At 43.7% G+C, this 21,543-nt stretch overlaps 1 protein-coding gene across 5 annotated transcripts in view; it reads left to right on the plus strand.

Moving 5' to 3' along the window:
- ARAP2 (ArfGAP with RhoGAP domain, ankyrin repeat and PH domain 2) overlaps positions 1-21,543 on the plus strand; it is a 619,943-nt gene that overhangs the window by 315,985 nt on the left and 282,415 nt on the right. For all 5 annotated transcript variants that reach the window (XM_029589653.1, XM_029589667.1, XM_029589686.1 and 2 more), the window contains exon 10: positions 11,392-11,498. In XM_029589653.1, the coding sequence (XP_029445513.1) occupies positions 11,392-11,498 (107 nt within the window). The remainder of the gene's footprint in view (positions 1-11,391; positions 11,499-21,543) is intronic.

Genomic DNA, 21,543 nt, shown 5'->3' on the forward strand with positions numbered 1-21,543 from the left:
TAGAGTGAGAGTTATTATAGCTCACTCAGTGAAGGGAGGTTATGCTGGGCGATTCCAAGCTTATGAAAATGTAGTAGGAAGAAGAAAGAGATGGGGAAAGCTAATTTAAAATACATTTACCTAGCTGTTGGCTCATGCTGTACTGTTGGGCTAAGGCAGTGTCAGAAGAGCAGCATTTTTTTTTTTTTTGCTGTATGTTTACCTCAACAAGCAGCATTGTCTAGCAACAGGGTGCTTGAGCCTTAGAAATAAAAAACAGCTAGTATCTGCTGATCTAAGCTGCATTGAAAGGAGAGTAAGCAGCCTGTGTGTCCTGGTCCCAGAGGAATGAGTGACCGGGGGGGGGGGGGGGGGTGCAACATTGCAGCTAAAGAAAAAAGAAAGCCCCAAAGTTATCAGTGCAGCAATAGTAGCATATGATAAGCTGTTAATGCTAGAGGAGTGATTTTTAAGTACTGGGGTCCCTGAGCAAAGTCCCTGTTGTTGCTATGGAGCTGGTCTGTGACCCTCCAATGCATTTTCTCTTTTGGCAGAAATGGGGGAATTTTCAAAAGCTTATTAATTAAAACCTAAATGGCAACATTAAATTAAAAAAAATAATGATTCTGGGTGGCAGGATCCTGCTGAGGCTCCCACCTAATTTTCAAAGCTCTGAGTGGGGAGGGGGTGTCAGCTCACCCAATTTTTTGGGGGTCCCAGAACTCTTTTTAAAGTTAAAATTGTGACAAAATAAGCATTGGGGCTATGTTGGGGGACCATTCCTGGAAGCTAAAGATAGTTTGGGGTCCCAGAATGTGTCAAATATACCCCAGTTCAAACAGGTTCCCACAGCTTCCCAATGTGTCCAATATAGACTTGATTGATAAGAAAGGAGAGGGCAGAGAAGCCTCAGCACACACTGTTGAAGAATTTTGAGATCCCTAATGAGATGATTATGAAAGTGGGATGTCTCAAAATGGGACAAAAGCAAGGAACCTCTGAGAACAAAAATACATAAACCAATAGGAGGATTACAGGTATGCTCTAAATATTTCATTTTTAAGAACATTTGGAATAAAAGGACTTGGAACTTTATTGAGTGGGCATATGAAGTATTTTACCTTATAATCGGGTCGATACAGTACAGTGCGCTCCGACGGAGCGCATTGTACCTGCAATTGGATGAGCGTTTTCCCTTACCCCTTATTCAGTAAGGGGCGGAAAACGCGCGTCTAACCCGCCGAACCTAATAGCGCTTTTCTGTGCACCTTCTGACTTAATATCATGTCGATATTAAGTCGGAGGTCCCAAAGGGTAAAAAAAAAAAAAAATTAAGTCAGCTGGAGGCTGTCGGGTCGAAAACCGGACGCTCAATTTTGCTGGCATCCGGTTTCTGAGCCCGTGGCTGTCAGTGGGCTCGAGAACCGACGCCGGAAAAATTGAGCGTCTGCTGTCAAACCTGCTGACAGCCGCCGCTCTGGGCCAAAAGGAGGTCCTAGGGATGCTCTAGTGTCCCTAGCGCCTCCTTTTGCCCGTTTCTACCGCCGGACCTAATTTAAATACTGAATCGCGCGCACAGGCGAGTGGCCTGTTCGCCCGCTCTCCCACGGACTTTACTGAATCGGCCCGAATGTGAATGTATTACATTAAGAAAAAAAAAAGTAAACTACTTCAAAATCCTTTCCAAACTATTTGGAAGAGAAAAAAATGTGGATTTCCAAGCTAATTTTCTCAGAAAAAAGTCAGATTCCATTTTGTGACTGGAATTCTGAGAAAAATGTGTCTGTATCTATATAAATGAGCTAGTAACACCATTTTGTGAGCCAGTGCTGGAGGGAAATGCTAAGAAGGGGCTGGTGAAGTTATATATATATACATTTCTCACATAAAAGAATTCAGATTACATCTCAGCCTCAAACTATTTCTCAAAATTCTCAAATTTTCTTTTCTACAACTTCATACAAAGTTGGGGGGTGGGTGGGAGGGGTCCATAGGTTAAAAGGATGGACCCTTGGTCTGACCCAGTATATGTTCTTATGTTCTTATATATGTATCAAAACTAGTCCTAAATGCCTCTTTGACCTATTTTTTGCTGAGTTCATCACAGGAGCATTGATCATCTTGAGTCTAGCAGTTGGAGATTTCAGTTAGTCTGTGTTTGACTAAATGAGAGAGCAGAAGGCACTTGCCAGTTCTCTTCAGAGACTGCTGCTCTGAAATCCCAGAAATACAAAACAGTGGAGCACAGAATGGAAGGAACACATCAAGAGTATGGATGTTTGAAGTATGTGTGACTGTGTTAGTGTGATATTTGTTTTAAAAACAAGGTAAATTCCTGGTAGGGTTCAGGGTAGGCAGTGTAACCCTTAATATTAAATTAACCTGGCTGTATCGCGGTGAATTTTCATCAGCCATTGATAACATTAAAAGAGTTGACTGGAAATTTAGCAAAGGTAATGGGGATGGAGTGAGTGATTTCCCAATCACTATACATATGAATCCATATGACTGTAGAAATATATAATAATAAGTGATCTTGGCTTCCCCTAACAAGAAGAGGGCTACAGCTCTTATAATATAGGAGAATACACATTAGGGATGTGAATCGTTTTTTGACGATTTAAAACAATCGTCAGATATATTTTAAATCATCAAAAATCGTTAGAGCCGCGATACAATAGCAATTCCCCCGATTTATCGTCAAATAATCGTAAATCGGGGGAGGGCGGGAAAACCGGCACACCAAAACAACCCTAACCCCCCCCCCCCCCGACCCTTTAAAACAAATCCCCCACCCTCCCGAACCCCCCCAAAATGTTTTAAATTACCTGGGGTCCAGTGGGGGGTCCCGGCGCGATCTCCAACTCTCGGGCCACTGCTGCGTTAATAGAAATGGCGCCGGTGGCCCTTTGCCCTTACCATATGACAGGGCAAAGGTAGCGCTGGTGCCATTTTGGTTCCTGTCACCCGACGTCACGAGTGCAGGAGATCGCTCCCGGAACCCCGCTGGACCCCCAGGGACTTTTGGCAAGCTTGGGGGGGGGGGCCTCCTGACCCCCACAAGACTTGCCAAAAGTCCAGCGGGGGTCCGGGAGCGACCTCCTGCACTCGGGCCGTATTGCCAATATTCAAAATGGCGCTGGCGCTACTTTTGCCCTCACTATGTCGTATGGCGCCGGCGCCATTTTGAATATTGGCAATACGGCCCGAGTGCAGGAGGTTGCTCCCGGACCCCCGCTGGACTTTTGGCAAGTCTTGTGGGGGTCAGGAGGCCCCCCCAAGCTGGCCAAAAGTCCCTGGGGGTCCAGCGGGGGTCCGGGAGCGATCTCCTGCACTCGTGACGTCGGGTGACAGGAACCAAAATGGCACCGGCGCTACCTTTGCCCTGTCATATGTTAAGGGCAAAGGGCCACCATCGCCATTTCTATTAACGCAGCCGTGGCCCGAGAGTTGGAGATCGCGCCGGGACCCCCCCACTGGACCCCAGGTAATTTAAAACATTTTGGGGGGGTTCGGGAGGGTGGGGGATTTGTTTTAAAGGGTCGGGGTGGGTTTTAAAGTTGTTTTGGTGTGCCGGTTTTCCCGCCCTCCCCCGATTTATGATTTTTTAACCAAAAAAACCATGACGATCAGATTTCCCTCCCCCCCCAGCCAAAATCGATCGTTAAGACAATCGATCACACGATTCACATCCCTAATACAAAACACTTGTTATCAACTTACCTGCAGTTAGAGAGTGTTGATTTTGACCTGCTGCACCTGCAAGGCAGAACTGGGACACAAAGGCTCACTTTCTTCATAGTAGCATTAATTACTAAATCCTTGATATAGAAAGTATAGCAGTTAATACTCAAACCATACTTATGTGATTGTTTTATGGTAAAGTTAAGAGAACCAATTCTCTTCTAAAGTATTTGTTAGCTGTAACAAAAGAAAAACAAATTCTCTTAATTGTGAAAAATTCACAGTGCATTTTTAAAGTTTGCATTGCTTCCTTTCCACTTATTAAACTTGTTCTAATAAATCTCAGGCAGAGCTCAGAATTTTTAAGAATTTCATGTGCTTTCTTTTGAAGTTTTTTTGTTTTTTGTTTTTTTTAATTTTGGGTTCTGCCTTCCCTCTCTTTCCCTGGGAGATATTTTGGGTGGGTTCTAGACCTGCTTAATATTGGGAGACCTGCAAGGAAGGAAAATACCTTACCTATCCTTCCCCCTTCTGGGTATTTTCAACTTGTGACTCCTCTGATACCACCTGAAACCCCTTTGCCATTCAATAATACCTCAGCCACTGCAGCAGGAGGATCACTAATATTATACCCAAAAGGGACAGAGGGATTTGCCTCTCCACCATTGCAACTCCTGGGCCTCATCTCTTCCCTCCTATAGTCAATGACGGCAAACAGGGGCAGGGAACATTTCAAGGGGTGGAGAGCAGAGGAGTTCATTTGCCAATCATGGTGATGCAGAGTTGTCGAACGTTCATTAGGCAGATAGCAGGGGCACTCCTTTGCACATCACGACGCAGGAGCATGACAGTTTTTCTCTTTATTATAGTTTGATTGTGCCAAACTCTCTTTGCCATGATTAAAGGCCACAGAAGAGGTGTTGGCAAACCACCTGAACAAAAATGTGTATAGATTCCTAATATTTATGAGGCTAATACACTAAAGGCACATTGAAATTTAAGCATGCTAACCCTTGATTATCTGCACATTAATTAAAATACAATGTAGAAAGGCTATGACAGGCAAATAAAATGGTTTGTTTCACTAATTCTCATTTGCTGGTATGTTGAATGTTAACTTGATGGCATAAGCAAAACAGAGCTGGGTGCACTAATAGATAAGAAGAGAGTTTACAGTGATCACTTTCACCAAAGCTTCAACAAGATTTACTAATCTTAATAATGAGGTTATGAACCTGCATAAGAAATGCTTATTCTATTTGCATTTGAAAAGTCTAATTAAAAAAAAACTAGTTGATTTACTTTGTACTGCAGGATTTTAATTGGAATGATGATTTATAAATCAGGGATAGCAGTCTTATGACTCTCCTTCATCTATGATAGTTATTGAAATACATATGTGTGTTTTATATTAAGATGATGTTTTTATTCATATGTTAGTCCATAATAAATAAGGCATATTTGTTCAATGGAAAAAGGTAAATAGTAGAGTGCCCCAGGGATCTGTACTGGGACCACTGCTTTTTAACATATTTATATATTACCTTGAGATGGGATCGATGAGTGAGGTTATCAAAGTTACTGATGATACATAATTAGTCAAAGTTATTAAATCACAAGTGGATTGTGAGATATTTTAAAAAGGACCTTGGGAGACTGGGAAACTGGGCATCCAAATGGCAGTTGGCATTTAGAGTTGAATTTTTAAAAGATACATGTGTAAAAAATAACATGTGTATGCACAAAATGGTAGTACTATTTTAAAAACTGCAACATTTATTGAGATGATTTTAATAAGGATTTACAGTCATAAAATTGGGTTTTACATGTGTAAATGCACTTTACCTGTGTAAGGGGGCTTTTGAAAATTGCCAAAATACATGCTATTGAAATGTCCATAGGATTTACCCATATTAAGTGTTCTTATGAGGGTAAATGTCTTTGGAAAATTGCCTTGACGTATGTTATATTTACATGCCTAACGTCTTTCAAAATTCACCTGGTAGCGCATAAATCGGGGACCATGAGTAAATTTACATGTGTAAAAAAAGGGGCAGGCCAGGGGCATTCCAGGAAGGGGCCCACATTTACATGCATAAGTTGCTATTTTACAACCTGCCAAAGTGATACGCATAAATATTTTGCCTGCATATATTTACTCCTGCTCAATATCTGGTACAAGTGATCGTAAACATCTTAAAAGTAAAAAAGGCCTGGGTGGACGATCTGGGTAAAATGGGGAGGGTTTTCATGAGCTGCAGATGGACTGGGCAAACTAGTAAACTATTTGGAAACTGGTTATTTCACTGATATGTACATGTTATAAAAATCCCCTGATTTACATGTGTAAAAGTCGATTTAAGGGGGAAATAAATGTGTCTAAATAATTCAACAAAATCTATTTGCGTATTCCTTTAAAATTCAGAGTTCAAATACATGTGTGTATATCATTTGTGCACTCTTATCAGACTAAATTCCGACATCCAACTAAGTAGTGTCTTTGCCGCTACTTAGATTGACACATATGAACTTCTCTAGATAAAAAGCACTTTTTTTTTTTAGACTTTTTTGGCTATCTTACATATCAGGATAAGTCCAAAAAGTGCTACAGAGCCACATATATCAGAACTTAAGAACATAAGAAAATGCCATACTGGGTCAGACCAAGGGTCCATGAAGCCCAGCATCCTGTTTCCAACAGTGGCCAATCCAGGCCATAAGAACCTGGCAAGTACCCAAAAACTAAGTCTATTCCATGTAACCATTGCTAATGGCAGTGGCTATTCTCTAAGTGAACTTAATAGCAGGTAATGGACTTCTCCTCCAAGAACTTATCCAATCCTTTTTTAAACACAGCTATATTAACTGCACTAACCACATCCTCCGGCAACAAATTCCAGAGTCTAATTGTGCATTGAGTAAAAAAGAACTTTCTCCGATTAGTTTTAAATGTGCCCCATGCTAACTTCATGGAGTGCCCCCTAGTCTTTCTACTATCCGAAAGAGTAAATAACAGATTCATATCTACCCGTTCTAGACCTCTCATGATTTTAAACACCTCTATCATATCCCCCCTCAGTCGTCTCTTCTCCAAGCTGAAAAGTCCTAACCTCTTTAGTCTTTCCTCATAGGAGAGTTGTTCCATTCCCCTTATCATTTTGGTAGCCCTTCTCTGTACCTTCTCCATCGGAATTATATCTTTTTTGAGATGCGGCGACCAGAATTGTACACAGTATTCAAAGTGCGGTCTCACCATGGAGCGATACAGAGGCATTATGACATTTTCCGTTTTATTCACCATTCCCTTTCTAATAATTCCCAACATTCTGTTTGCTTTTTTGACTGCTGCAGTACACTGTACCGACGATTTCAATGTGTTATCCACTATGACACCTTATCTGTATAACTGCTGTGCTCCTATTACTCCAGACAAGTTCTAACTTCTGCAGTTCATGGTTTTTACGTTTGCATGCATATATATATAGTAAGATCCCAGTAACTTCCCCTTTACCTCTTTTACCCCTCTCACCCTTCCCACATGTATTCCCTTAGTCAGCCATCTCCCCCTTAACCTTCTAACCAACATAACCATTATATTTACAAGATGTCTCCCATTGCCTTTCCCCCTTTTCCCTCGTAACACACTTAATTCAAAGGTTTATCACTAGACAGTTATTTTGCCTAATTCAAATAGCTTAGTATGCCTCAGTTAGCCAACTTTTTCCTTCCCTACTTTTAATCTTGATGTTTATATTTGTTTCCTCCCACATCCAAGTTCTTTACTCCCTGTTCATTGTAACTATTTCTTCTCCTCTTTTTCCTTTCCTTTTCCCATGATAATTGATATTGTTTTGCTATCCTAGTTCCATGTAAACCGATGTGATATGTATTTATGAATATCGGTATAGAAAAACCTTAAATAAATAAATAAATATTCATATTTTATCATTTGTGCGCATGCTATACAATACTTTATTAAATTTGATTGCACCTATGTATGCATATATATGGGTGTATGCAAGTAGTTGTGAAATTTATCCTTCCTAAGTGGACAAGTACAAAGTGATGCACATAGGGAAGAGGAACCTGCAAAGATCCACATTGGAAATCTTAAGAACATAGGAACATAACATATGCCTTACTAGGTCAGACCAAGGGTCCATCAAGTCCAGTATCCTGTTTCCAACAGTGGTCAATCCAGGTCACAAGTACCTGGCATACCCAAACATTAAATAGATCCCATGCTATTAATGCCAGCAACAAGCAATGACTATTCCCTATTGATTAATAGTAATTTAAGGACTTCTCCTCCAGGAACTTATCCAAACCTTTTTTACCCCTGCTACACTAACTGCCTTAACCACATGCTCTGGCAATGAATTGAAAAGCTTAATTTTGCATTGAGTAAAAAATAATTTTCTCTGATATGTTTTAAATGTGCTACTTGCTAAGTTCATGGAGTGCCCCTTAATTCTTGTATTGTCCAAAAGTATAAATAACCAATTCACATTTACTCATTCTAGTCCTTTCGTTATTTTGTAAACCTCTATCATATCCCCCCTGAGCTGTCTCTTCTCCAAGCTGAACATCCCTAAACTCTTTAGCCTTTCCTCATAGGGGAGCTGTTTCATGCCCATTATCATTTTGGTTGCCCTTCTCTGTACCTTCTCCAGTGCAACTATATCTTTTTTGAGATGCGGCGACCAGAATTGTACACAGTATTCATGGTGTGGCCTCACCATGGAGCGATAATAATAATTCCTAACATTCTGATTGCTTTTTTGACCATCACAGAACACCAAGCCGATGATTTAAATGTAATATTAACTACGACAACCAGATCTTTTTCTTGGGTGGTAACTCCTAATATGGTACCTAACATCATGTAACTACAGCATGGGTTATTTTTCCCTATATGTATTACCTTGCACTTGTCCATATTATATTTTGTCTGCCATATGGACATCCAATCATCCAGTCTTACAAGGTCCTCCTGCATTTTATCACAATCCATATGTTATTTAATTACTCTGAATAATTTTGTGTCATCTCCAGATTTGATTACCTCAATTATGGTATCCTTTCCAGATCATTTATAAATATATTTAAAAGCACCAGTCCAAGTACAGATCCCTGAGGCACTTCACAGTTTACCTTTTTCCAATATAAAAACAGATCATTTAATCCTACTCTCTATTTCCCATCTTTTAACCAGTTTGCAATCCACAAAAGGACATTGCCTTTTGTCCCATGACTTTTTAGTTTGCTTAGAAGCCTCTCATGAGGGACTTTGTCAAACGTCTTCTGAAAATCCAAATACACCATTATCTATTGGTTCATCTTTCATGTATATTTATCACTTCAAAAAATTATAGCAGATTTGTGAGGCAAGACTTCCCATGGATAAATCAATGTTGGCTGTGTCCCATTAAATCATGTCTATCTATATGTTCTGTGGTTTTATTCTTTATAATAATTTCCATAATTTTTCCCGGCACTGAAGTCAGGCTCACCAATGTATAGTTTTCTGGATTACATCTGGAGCTCTTTTTAAAATAATTGGGCTTACATTGGCCACCTTCCAGTGTTCAGGTGCAATGGATGATTTTAATGATAGGTTACAAATTACTTGTAATAGGTCTGAAATTTCATTTCTGAGTTTTTAGAATCCTGAGCTGTATACCATCTGGTCCAGGTGATTTGCTACTCTTTAGTTTGTCAATCTGGCCTTTCAGGCTCACTGTGATTTGATTTAGTTCATCTGAATTGTCATCCTTGAAAACTGTCTCTGGAACCAGTTTCTCCCCAATATCCTCATTAGAAAACACCAAAGGAAAGAATTAATTTAGGGGTAGATTTTAAAAGAAGCGTGCGCAACCTACATGTGCGCGTGCACATGTACGCCTGATTTTATAACATGCATGCGCAGGCGCACGCATGTTATTAAATCAGGGGTCAGTGCGCGCAAGGGGGTGCACAATTATATACCTTGTGCACGCTGAGCCATGCTTCCTTTCCCCGTTTCCTCCCAGGATGCTCAGAAATCAGAGCGGCCTGGAAGGGAACTTCCCTTCCCCCTAACCTAAGCTTCCCACCCCTTCCCCTAACCTTTTCCCTCCCAGCCCTACTCTAACCCCCCCCCAAAATTATCTTACCTTTTGCGCCTGCCTCTGGGCAGGTGCAAGTTGCACGCGCCAGCAGCTTGCCAGCACGTGATCCTCAGACACAGTGGCAATGGCCGCTGTGTCAGAGGCCTCTGGTCCCACCCTTGCCCTGGACCGCTCTGCCCCGCCCCCCGGACCACCCCTTTAGTAAAGCCCCGGGACTTACATGTGTCCCGGGGCTTTACGCGTGCTGCTGGGCCTTTTTAAAATAGTCCTGGCGCGCTTAACCCTTTTAAAATCTGGCCCTTAGTCTTTCCGTTTTGGCCTTAACCTCCCTAAGTACCCCTTTAACCCCTTAATCATCTAACAGTACAGCCTACTCCCTCGCAGGCTTCCTGCTTTGACTAAATTAAAAAAAAAATGTTGTTATGAGTTTTTGCCTCTATGGCCAACTTCTTTTCAAATTCTCTCTTAGCCTGTCTTATCAATGTGGCCTGGATTGGCCACTCTTGGAAACAAGGTATTGGGCTTGATGGCCTTTTGGTCTGACCCAGTATGGCAAATCTTATTTCTTATGTACTTCATGCAAGGAAGCTTCTCTTGTTTGACATATTAGTTGGTTGCATAAGCAAAACAGATACATAGCATTCTAATGACTTCATTCATTATTAGCAAGTTATGTACAACAGACCTTACAGCAAAAGCTAAATTTAAAGCACCTTTCTAGCCATTTCAGCTTTTTTAAGAAGTCAATATAAACTTCTATCATGCTAGTCTGGCCCATGTCCTTCTATCATGCTAGTCTGGTCATGTCCTAAGTGTTCCCTTCAGGTACATTTTTTTAATGTATCCCTACCCCAGTTCCCCCTATCTTCTATCCAATGACCAACACAATGCTGCCCCATCCTCAAACACTTTCCAACCTCAATTATAAAAATGACCACCTCCAGCTGCTTGAGCCCCCCTCCCACCCATGAACACTTCCAAAGATTTCTCTCTTGCTGAGTTGGCAGGAAGAGACAGCTTACCACCTATTAAGGCCTTGAATTTTAGACTGTCTCCACCTGCTAGCTTGGCATTAGGTGTCTTCATTTGGGTTGGAAGAAGGGTTATGAATGGGTGACTATTTCTTTACTCTATCAGGGTAGGAGAGGGGATTGGAAATAGAGGTGTCTTTTTAACTATCAGTTTAGGTGGGGTGGGATTTCATTTTCCTTATTCAGTAGGCATAGAACACAGATGAGTACTATGCTAGTTGTGCTTTTGATAGAATACTTTCATAGTGCTCATGCATTATGCATATCATTAGTTTGCTGCATACTAAAATGGTTATGCTCCCACACTAAAACTGTATACTTATTTTTAGTGTGTTTTTAATACATCAGCCATCACATGAATAAAGCTGTCTGCAGTTTGAAGAAATAATGGAATCTATAGCCTAAACTATTGGCAACATTATTAGAGCATCAAGATTTGTATTTTAAATGTATCTGAGTGCATTTGCCTTATTTCTAATATATGTTCTTACCTAATTGTAAAAGGAATGTTAGGAATTAAATAATTATCTTACTGAATTAAAAAAGTTGAATTTTAACTTGAATGAATATGTTGTTTTCCTTTTCAGGATGCAAAGATTGGTCTTGCCATCACTAAAGTTCCTATGAATGTTGCTAGCATTAAGTCATCTGATCGAAAATGTTTTGAAATAACAACCCCCTTTAAAAGCTTTAGGTAAGAAGATTTTAAATCCTATGTTTACATAGTTTATCAAAATTACAAATGTCTAAGTTTCTGGTTATTATGTCTATTTTAAAATCTCAAATATGTGGAAAAATAAATTGTTTACTCTGTAGTTTTCAATGGATTTATTTTCCAGTGTAATTAATGTTATTGGCATAATTGCCTTAAAATTTAAAATAAACACACTGACCCTAGCAATGATATGCAGAGGAAATAGATTTCCTGATTGACTTATTTTTAATACTGTGATTGAAATTGTTTTAATGTGGAAAGCAAGAAGTCTAAAAAATAAGATAGGAAAGTTTCAATGTATTTCACTCAACAAAGATGAAAACATTATGGGGTAGATTTTCAAAGGGGTACGCGCGTACCCCCCGAAAACCTATCCCAAACCCCCCCTGCACGCGCCGAGCCGATTTTGCATAGGCTCGGCGGCGAGCGTAAGTCCCGGGGCTTGCATGGAGGGACGTGTCGGGGGGCATGCCGCGAGTGACGCAGCGTTTCGGGGGTGGGCCCGGGGCGTGGCGCCGGCCCGGGGGCATGATCAAGGCCTCCGGACCAGCCCCTGGGTCGGGTGATGGCGCGCCTGTAGCCTGCTTTCCGCAGGCGTAAATCGGCCAACAAAGGTGGGGGGGGGGGGTTAGATAGGGCCGGGGAGGTGGGTGTTAGGTAGGGGAAGGGAGGGGAAGGTGAGGGGAGGCGGAAGGAAAGTTCCCTCCAAGGCCACTCCGATTTCGGAGTGGCCTTGGAGGGAACAGGCAGCGCGCGCTGGGCTCAGCGCGCGCAGGTTGCACAAATGTGCACCCCTTTGCGTGCGCCGACTCCGGATTTTATAAGATACGTGCGGCTACACGCGTATCTTATAAAATCCAGCGTACATTTGTTCATGCCTGGTGCACGAAGAAAAGTACGCCCGCACGTACATTTATAAAATCTATCCCTATAGGTATCTCAGGGACCTGGTCGAAGCTGGATAACTCATGGAATAGAGTAATACCATGTTAAATTGCAATAGGTATTGCTGTAAGTTAGTAAACAGCTATGGAGAACTCTGCCCTCAGGGATGATTCTATCATGAGGCAGGGTGAGGCAACCGCTTCAGGTGGCAATATTTTGGGAGCCCCAAAAATGCTCCAGCTGCCACCTCACCTTTCCATGGACCAAGTCTTTAATGGACTCATGAGGTTTTCACACCCCACGAGCCAAAATAGTGCCACAGTGGCAAGGAGGTAGCCCATGAGTCCACCTGTGAATCCCATCCCACTGGCGGCTGACAAGAGAAAGAGGACCAGGAGGCAACCGGTGGACCCCATCCCACCAGTGACTGTGAAGAGGAGCCTTAGAAGGCACAGATGGACCCCATCCCACTGGCAGCCAACAAGAGAAAGAGGCCTGGGAGGCCGCCAGTGGACCCGATCCCATTGGCAGCTGATAAGAGTAGGCCCAAGTGTTATGATATTGAGGTGTTTGGTGGATTCTCAGGGGCAACAGTGATGTTATCTCCTACGGGGAGGAGCCCTGTAGGGATACTGATGCACCGGGCTAGACTCAATAGCACAAACACAGAGAGAGTTTCTTTTATTGTACAGCTAGGATGACCACCAGAGGTGGCAGTAGAGAGCAGATTAGCTGGTAGCAGTCTGCAATTCCTGGTGAGGGAGACCCGTCCCACTATGGTGGTGTAAGGCCCTGATGCAGATGTCCAATAAGGCACTATAGGAGAGACAGACTGGCAGATGTTAAACACACTCCCGAAGCTGAGTAGAGAGAATCCCAATGAGCAGTAGAGAGGATAAGTGTTAGCAGTCCGTGGTCCTCGGCAGAGGAGACCCGTTCCACAATGGTGGTGTGGGGCCTGATGCAGAGGGGTAGCAAGGAACTGATGAGAGACAGACTGGTAGAAGTTGTACTCACTCTCTGTAACTGATACATGGATTTCCCGCAGGTTGAAGAATGGAGCAGGCACCAGGAAAGACACACAGGCCCTCGAGGGGCAAGTACCTGTAAGAGGATAGGCACCTGTAAATAAGAAGAGGGCCTCTGATGAGCGGGTACCCAGCTGAGAGAACCCCGAAGGGTGAAGATAGCTTCTAGTGGATAGAAGCGGCAGAGTAGCTTCAGACTGGGGCATACCGATCCTTGCTAACTCGGCGAGAGTCAGCAAATGGGCAAACTTAAATATGCAGAAGCAGTGATGTCACTCGAGGGGGATGCGCGCGCGCCCTAGGAGGCCTCGGGTCAAGATAGCCAAATGCCGCACCAGAGCTGCTCTGGGAAAGCCGGAGGGTGCGGCAAGGAGACACCATGGATGCCATATTCCCGAGGCTGGTGGAGAAAGCTGAGAGAAAGTTGAGGCATGTCGGATGAAGTCGTTTGTGCCTGATGGATGCAACAGAACCCCCCTTCAAAGGGCCTCCTCCAGATCCCCTACCTAGTCTTGGCTTCCGAGGATGTGCACGATGATACTGGTTCAGCATCTCTTTGTCCAAAATGTTAGACATAAGTTCCCATGAGTTATTTTCAGGTCCAAAGCCCTCCCATGATAGGAGGTATTCCCATACTCTGCCTCTTTTTCAAACATCCAAAATTGCATCGACTTTGTACTCAAGATCTTCTTCTGTATCTACAAGAGGAGGCTCTGGTGACTTGGAGCTGAATTTAAGCATGAGTGGTTTTAGCAATGAGACGTGAAATGCTTTATGGATCTTCATTGCTGGTGGAAGTTTGAGATTGTAGGAGAGGTTGCCCAGACGTCGGAGTATAGGTAATGGTCCGACATAGCATGGAGCGAAGCGAGCAGAAGGCAACTTCAATCTGAGATGCTTAGACCTTATCACCAGGCTTAAGTTCAGGAGCCTTGCAGTGATGCATGTCATAGTCTCGTTTTGCTCGGATTCCAGCTTTGATGAGCATCTCCTTTGTCTTCTTCCAAAGAGTGTGAATTTCATCAGCAGTGGCTTGAGCTGCTGGGGACGACAAAATGTGGTGAAGGTAGTCGTCCATATACCACTTTGAATGGTAGATGTTGCTGGATGAGAGTTGATGGAAACTCGGCCCACGGTAGAAGTTCAGCCCAAATATTCTGGCGTGAAAAGACAAAGGCTCTGAGGAACTGTTTGAGGGTGCGGTTCATCCGCTCTGTTTGTCCGTTGGATTGTGGATGATACGATGATGTGAAGTCGAGAGTGATATCAAACTTCTTGCAAAGAGCCTTCCAGAATCTGGCTGTGAACTGTATGCCTCTGTCTGAGACTATGTACTTGGGTATTCCGTGCAACTGGAATATGTGGCTGATGAAGAGCTTTGCAAGTTCACTGGCAGAAGGTAAACCAGGAAGTGCCACAAAGTGAGTGATTTTTGAAAATCTGTCCACTGTTACCCAGATAGTGTTGTTGCCCCTGGATAGGGGTAAGTCCACAACAAAATCCATGGTGATATGAGTCCAGGGCTCATCTGGTATAGGCAAAGGTTGTAGTTGGCCCCATGGACGACCGAGTGGAGACTTTTCCTTAGTACAGTTGGTACAGGCTACAACATAAGTGAAGGTGTCTTCTCTCATAGACGGCCACCAGTAGAATTTCTGCAGCTTAGCTAGAATTCTCCTTTGACCGGGATGTCCAACCAATTTGGAATCATAAGCCCATGCTAGTATTTTCTTCGGAGATTGGCAGGCACTATTGTCTTGCCTGCAGGCACAGGGTGCGTGGCGGATAGAATGACTCTCTCAGGATCAATGATGTGTTGAGGAGTGTCAGGCACATCTTCAGATAGAAATGAGCATGAAAGGGCATCCGTTCTGACATTATTGTCTCCAGGTCTGTACATTAAGACGAAATCGAACCTGTTGAAAAACAGAGACCACCTGGTCTGTCTGTGGTTGAGGCGTTGAGCATGACGAAGGTATTCTAGGTTTTTATGGTCAGTAAAAACCATTATCTGGTGTTGAGCACCCTCAAGCCAGGGTCTCCACTCTTTGAACGCTATCTTTATTGCCAATAATTCTTTATCTCTGATTCCATGGAGAAAAAGGAACATGGCCACAGGATCTTACAGTCACTGGTTTAACTTAATACAGCCCCCACTCCAACATCAGAGGCATCCACCTCGACAATAAAGGGGCATGTAGGATCGGGTGATGGAGACATGGCTTGCTGAAAAAGCGTAGTTCAGCTTTTGAAAAGCGGTCACAGCCTCAGTAGACCAGTTGGCAACATTTGCACCTTTCTTTGTCAGAGCTGTTAAGGGCACAGTTAGTGAGGAGTAGTTTTTAATGAAAGTCCTATAGTAATTTGTAAATCCCAGGAACCTTCTGAGAGCTTTTAGACTGGTAGGTTGGGACCATTTCTGAATGCTCTTCAGCTTTTGTGGGTCCATTTGGAACCCCTTGTTAGACACGATGTACCCTAGGAATGGTACAGACTCCTTGTGGAATTCACATTCGGACAGTTTAGCATACAGGCGGTTCTCCAGCAGTGTTCGTAACACTCTCTTGACATCCATGATGTGGGTATTCAGATCATGAGAAAAGATCAGGATATCATCCAGATAGACGATGACACATTGGTAGAGTAGGTCGCGTAGGATGTCGTTCATCATGTTCTGGAAGACAGCTGGGGTGTTGCATAAGCCGAAGGGCATCACCGAATATTCAAAGTGTCCATCCCTGGTGTTGAAAGCTGTCTTCCATTTGTCTCCTGAACGAATGCGGACAAGGTTATATGCTCCTTTAAGATCCAGCTTGGAGAAAATCTTAGCCCCTTGTAAGCGGTCAAACACCTCGGATATGAGTGATAAAGGATAGCTGTCTTTGACCATGATCTCGTTTAGATGACGATAATCAATGCATGGACGTAGGGTTCCATCCTTCTTCCCCACAAAGAAAAATCCTGCTCTGCAGGGGACTTGGATGGCCTAATGAAACCTTTTTGTAGATTCTCTTGAATGTATTCTGGCATTGCTTTATTTTCCACCACTGAGAGGGGGTATACTCTTCCCTTAGGTTGTTCAGTATTCTGTTTCAAGTTAATCACACAGTCATAAGATCGATGTGGAGGAAGTATGTCAGCAGCTTCCTTAGAAAACACGTCTTGAAACAACGCGTATTGCGGTGGTAACCAGGCATCAATGGAATTGTAGGCATACAGGGTAGTGGTGAGAATTCCTTCAAACACTTGCCATGGCAATCTGGGCCCCAGCATGAAAGCTCCAGTGTAGCCCAGTTGAATTGAGGCATGTGCTCTTGCAGCCATGGTAACCCAAGGACTAAGGGATGCATAGCTTTCTCAAGCATGAAGAAGGAAATGGATTCCGTATGAAGAGCTCCAGTCCTTAAACTGACCGGCTCCATTTGTAGAGTTACTTCACCCGGTAAGGGCTCCCCATGAATAAAGGATAACAGAAGCAGTGGCTTCATAGTCATAGTGGGGATACGAAGGTGTTCCACTAGACATCTCAGGATAAAATTCCCTCCTGCCCCGGAGTCCACTAAGGCAAGAGTCTGAAATTCAAGTGGTCCGTTAATCAAGGAGACTGGTAGAGAGAGTGGAGGAGAAGGAGCAGTTAGACCTAAGAAGAGTCTTCCCACAGGACTTAGGTCTGCCTGTTTCCCGGACAGATGTGGCCAAGCCAGCCATGCAGTACAAACATGCCCTAATACATGGAGAGGCCTAATCTTCTCCAAGTTCTTCTCTCCTTCGAATTCAGGTGACTACGGCCTAGTTGCATAGGTTCCTCTTCACCCAACACCACTTTAGACAAAATAGGCTTAGGTAGATTCTTGATTTGGATCTCTCCTTGGCTAGGCCTCTTGGAACCTTTAACCTCTTGAAACTTGTCCCAAAGTCGCTGATCAATTCTTCAGTTAACTTCATCAGGTCCTCTAAGGTCTCAGGCTTTTCTCGAGCCGCCAACTCATCTTTCAATCGGGAGTTCAGGCCTTCAAAGAAAAGGGTCTTCAAGCATCTTGAGTCCCAGTTCAACTCTGAAGCCAACGTCTTAAACTCAGTGGCAAAGTCAGGCAAATGCTTATTACCTTGCTGAAAAATTCACGAATGCAGATCATGTAATATTGTACCTGCAGGATCGTCGAATACGGATTTGAACATTTCCAAAAATAAAGTAAGCTCCTTCAAAATAGGGTCATCACGCTCCCATAGCGGAGAAGCCCAAGTCAGTGCTCTTCCATCCAGAAAAGACAGAATGTATGTTGTCTTGGCGTAAGCTGTGGGAAAATTGTTAGGCTGAAGTGAAAAATGCATTCAGCATTGATTGAGAAATCCCCTGCATGTCCAGGCTTCTTCAGAGAAGCGAATAGGAGAGGAAAGGGGTACAACAGTTTTTACCGTCACCTCTGATGGTTTTTCCTCTTTACCTGAGATAATAGAAGCGTTCATCTGTGAGTGCAGTAAATTAAAGGCACAGTCAAGCTTTCCAGTGTGCTCTGTTGTTCAGTGACTTGCTGAACCAGGCCTGAAATGGCCTGTAATGCGGTGAGCTGAGTCAAATCCATGGAGATAGCAATCTTTTATGATATCGAGGTGGTTGGTGGATTCTCAGGGGCAACAGTGATGTTATCTCCTACGGGGAGGATCCCCGTAGGGAGACTGATGCACCGGGCTAAACTCAAATGCACAGACACAGAGATAGTTTCTTTTATTGTACAGCTAGGATGACCACCAGAGGTGGCAGTAGAGAGCAGGTTATCTGGTAGCAGTCTGCAATCCCTGGTGAGGGAGACCCGTCCCACAATGGTGGTGTAAGGCCCCGATGCAGATGTCCAATAAGGCACTATAGGAGAGACAGACTGGCAGATGTTAAACACACTCCCGTAGCTGAGTAGAGAGAATCCCAATGAGCAGTAGAAGAGGATAAGTGTTAGCAGTCCATGGTCCTCGGCAGAGGAGACCCGTTCCACAATGGTGGTGTTGGGGCCTGATACAGAGAGGTAGCAAGGAACTGATGAGAGACAGACTGGTAGAAGTTGTACTCACTCTCTGTAGCTGATACATGGATTTCCAGCAGCTTGAAGAATGGAGCAGACATCAGGAAAGACCCACAGGCCCTCGAGGAGCGAGTACCTGTAAGAGGATAGGCACCTGTAAATAAGAAGAGGGCCCCCGAGGAGTGGGTACCCAGGTTAGAGAACCCCGAAGGGTGAAGATAACTTCCAGTGGATAGAAGCGGCAGAGTAGCTTCAGACCGGGGCATACCGATCCTTACTAACTTGGCGCGAGTCAGCAAATGGGCAACCTTAAATATGCAGAAGCAGTGATGTCACTCGAGGGGGACGCCCCCAAAGTTGCGCCAAAACTGCTACAAAGGTAGGGGTGCACATGTGCGCATGCCCTAGGAGGCCTCGGGTCAAGATGGCCAAATGCCGTGCCAGAGCCGCTCCGGGGAAGGCAGAGGGTGCAGCAAGGAAGTGCCATGGATGCCATACTCCTGAGGTTGGTGGAGAAAGCTAAGAGAAAGGTGAGGCATGTCAGGCGAAGTCGTTTGAGCCTGACGGACGCAACACCAAGAGGCCGCCATTGGATCCCATCACACTGGTGTCCGACAAGAGAAGGAGGTCCGGGAGATCACCAGAGACCAACAAGAGGAGGAGACATGGGAGGCCACCAGTGGTCCCCATTCTACAAGCTGCCAACAAGAGAAAAGGCCCCGCATAATTAAGCTCTAGAATTCATTGGCAAAGGATGTGGTGAAAGCCATTTGTATAGCTGTGTTTAAAAAAGGTTTGGACAAGTTCCTGGAGGAAAAGTCCATTAACAATTATTAAGGTAGAGTTGCAGAAATCCACTTCTTATTCTTGGGATAAGCAGCTTGGAATCTATCTACCCCTTGGGATCCTGGGAGCTTGATTGAGTGTGTATGTGTGTGAGAGAGTGAGAGCAATTCAATGTGAGAGCCTGTGTGTGTGCGTATGGGTGTGAGGAGGGAGAATGTGGGTGTTAGAACTAGTGTGTGTGAAAGAGAGAGAAAGGATGTGGGTGTGAGAGCATGAAGGAGAAAAAAGGCAGAGTTGTGAGTGAGAGGGGAGAGGAAGGAATGGGTGAATGAGATGGGAGGGATGAAAGGGTGAGAAGTGAAAGTCAATGAGAGGGGAGAGGAGGGGTAAGGGAGAAAAGGGAGGGAAGAGGGGAGGGAAGAGGTGTGAAAGAGGTGGGAAGGGCCGAGGAGGAGGAGGGTGGAAAAGATGAGAAGAGATGGATTAAAGGGTAAGAGAGGGAGGGAAGAGGGACTTAGAAGAGAGGGGTAAATGAGCGGAATGAGGAGAGGGAAGGAGTGAAGGGTGAATGAATGAGGGAAGAGGGAAAGGGTGAATAAGAGGAGAGGGAAGGTGGTTGATTGAGAAGGGGAGGGAGAAAAGGGTGGGTGAGAGGATAGTGAAGGGGAAGAGGCTGAGTGAGAAAGGAGGGAAGGTAAGAGGGTGAGTGAGAAGGAAGGGAAGAGGCAGGAGCAAGGAGATGCGACACATGAGAAGAAACAAAAGGAAAGGATGGGATTTAGAAAGGGAGCAAGAATGTATTGGGGGGGGTGAGAGTGGGAGAGAGTGCAGGGCTGCCTAGGATGCTACAGTTTCATGGGCAGTACAGTTGTGTCAGGAATGTGACAATTGTTCTTCCCCCCTGCGTGAGCCCGTTGGAGGAAGTATGTTGTATGGTCCCGCCCAAATGGGAGGAGGGAGGCTCAAGCACTGCAGCCATAAGGAGGAGGAGTAGTGTCAGCATGCATGGCCAGAAGAAAGGAGCAAGGGCAGAAACTGCATCAGCCCGCACCTCAGGAAGAAAGAGGAGTCCCATCATCTGTGTGGCCTGAAGGTGGAAACTGCTGCTGCTGCTTGTGAGCCTCGGAGGGGGAGAAGAGTGAGTGAGTGTATGTTTGTGTGTGAGCATGTATGTGTGTGTGTAAAAGAATGTACATATATGTGTTAGAGAGTATGCATATGTTAGAGCGGCCAAAGTTTCTGTGCAGCCCCCACCCACTAATCCACAACAATCTTGGAGTGACTGGAAATCAAAAGTTCCCAGGAATAGAGAGCAGGGAATATTTTTATTCTTATTGTTTTTAATTGTTGGGTGGTGTTTGAAGTGTCTGATTTGAAATATTTTATTGTTTTTTGAGTTCATTTTAAAAAATGCTATGAGTAATTATTGAATGATGTTCTATTTCTCAGATGTTTGGAAATATTTATTCTTTTTATTAGAATGGTTTTACTAATATGATTGACGTTATATTTCTTGATTTTATTATGTTTTATGAGGAATTGTAATATTTCTGTTTTTCCATTGTTACACTGTTTAACAGGCTTCTTATGGTTTTCAGTTCACTTTTTGTCTGCTTATTCTATTTGTACTTTACTGTCATTTTATTCTATATTTGGTGAGTGTCTGTGTTCTTCATGGGTGACCGAGGTGAGGTTTCTGTGCAGTTTCTGTAGGTGTGTGTAGTTTCTGTGTAAGGATCTACAGCAGTTTAGCTTTTCTGTGTTCCTAATAGGAGGTATATGAGAGTTTTAGGTCTGGTGTTCTTTTTGCAGCATTGCCTTTTTATAGGTAGGATTGCTATAGTGTTCATGCTGGCAATTAGTGCTGTTTTGGTATGAGAGGTTTACTGTATTATAATTGAGTTACTAATGGCTTTCTGCTGACCAGGCACATTCCCAAAGCTCTTTACAACAGGCCTAATACCATATGTGTTCCAAGATTATTTTTTGCATGCACTGCTGTAGTTGGCAGCACTGCACAAAAGAGAGCTCAAAGTCAACTGTATGGGAATCCGCAAGACAATCGCTAAAAATATCCCATTGTATAAATGTCACAGTTAATTTTGGTGCTTGTTCCATTGGATTTGCCAGACCTTTGTATACCAAGAGTCTAATGATATAAATGGCATATATATAAATGATATGTCATTAGTTAAATGGCCCTTTTGATAGTTTTTGATATTTTTGTATGCAAAAGTGTTCACAAAACAAATTCTTCCCCCGCCACACTCTAAGCTGGGAGTGAAGGATTGGCTGACCCAGAAGCAGCTT

This window comes from Rhinatrema bivittatum, chromosome 1 (genome assembly GCF_901001135.1).
Source record: "Rhinatrema bivittatum chromosome 1, aRhiBiv1.1, whole genome shotgun sequence".
Lineage (NCBI taxonomy): Eukaryota > Metazoa > Chordata > Amphibia > Gymnophiona > Rhinatrematidae > Rhinatrema > Rhinatrema bivittatum.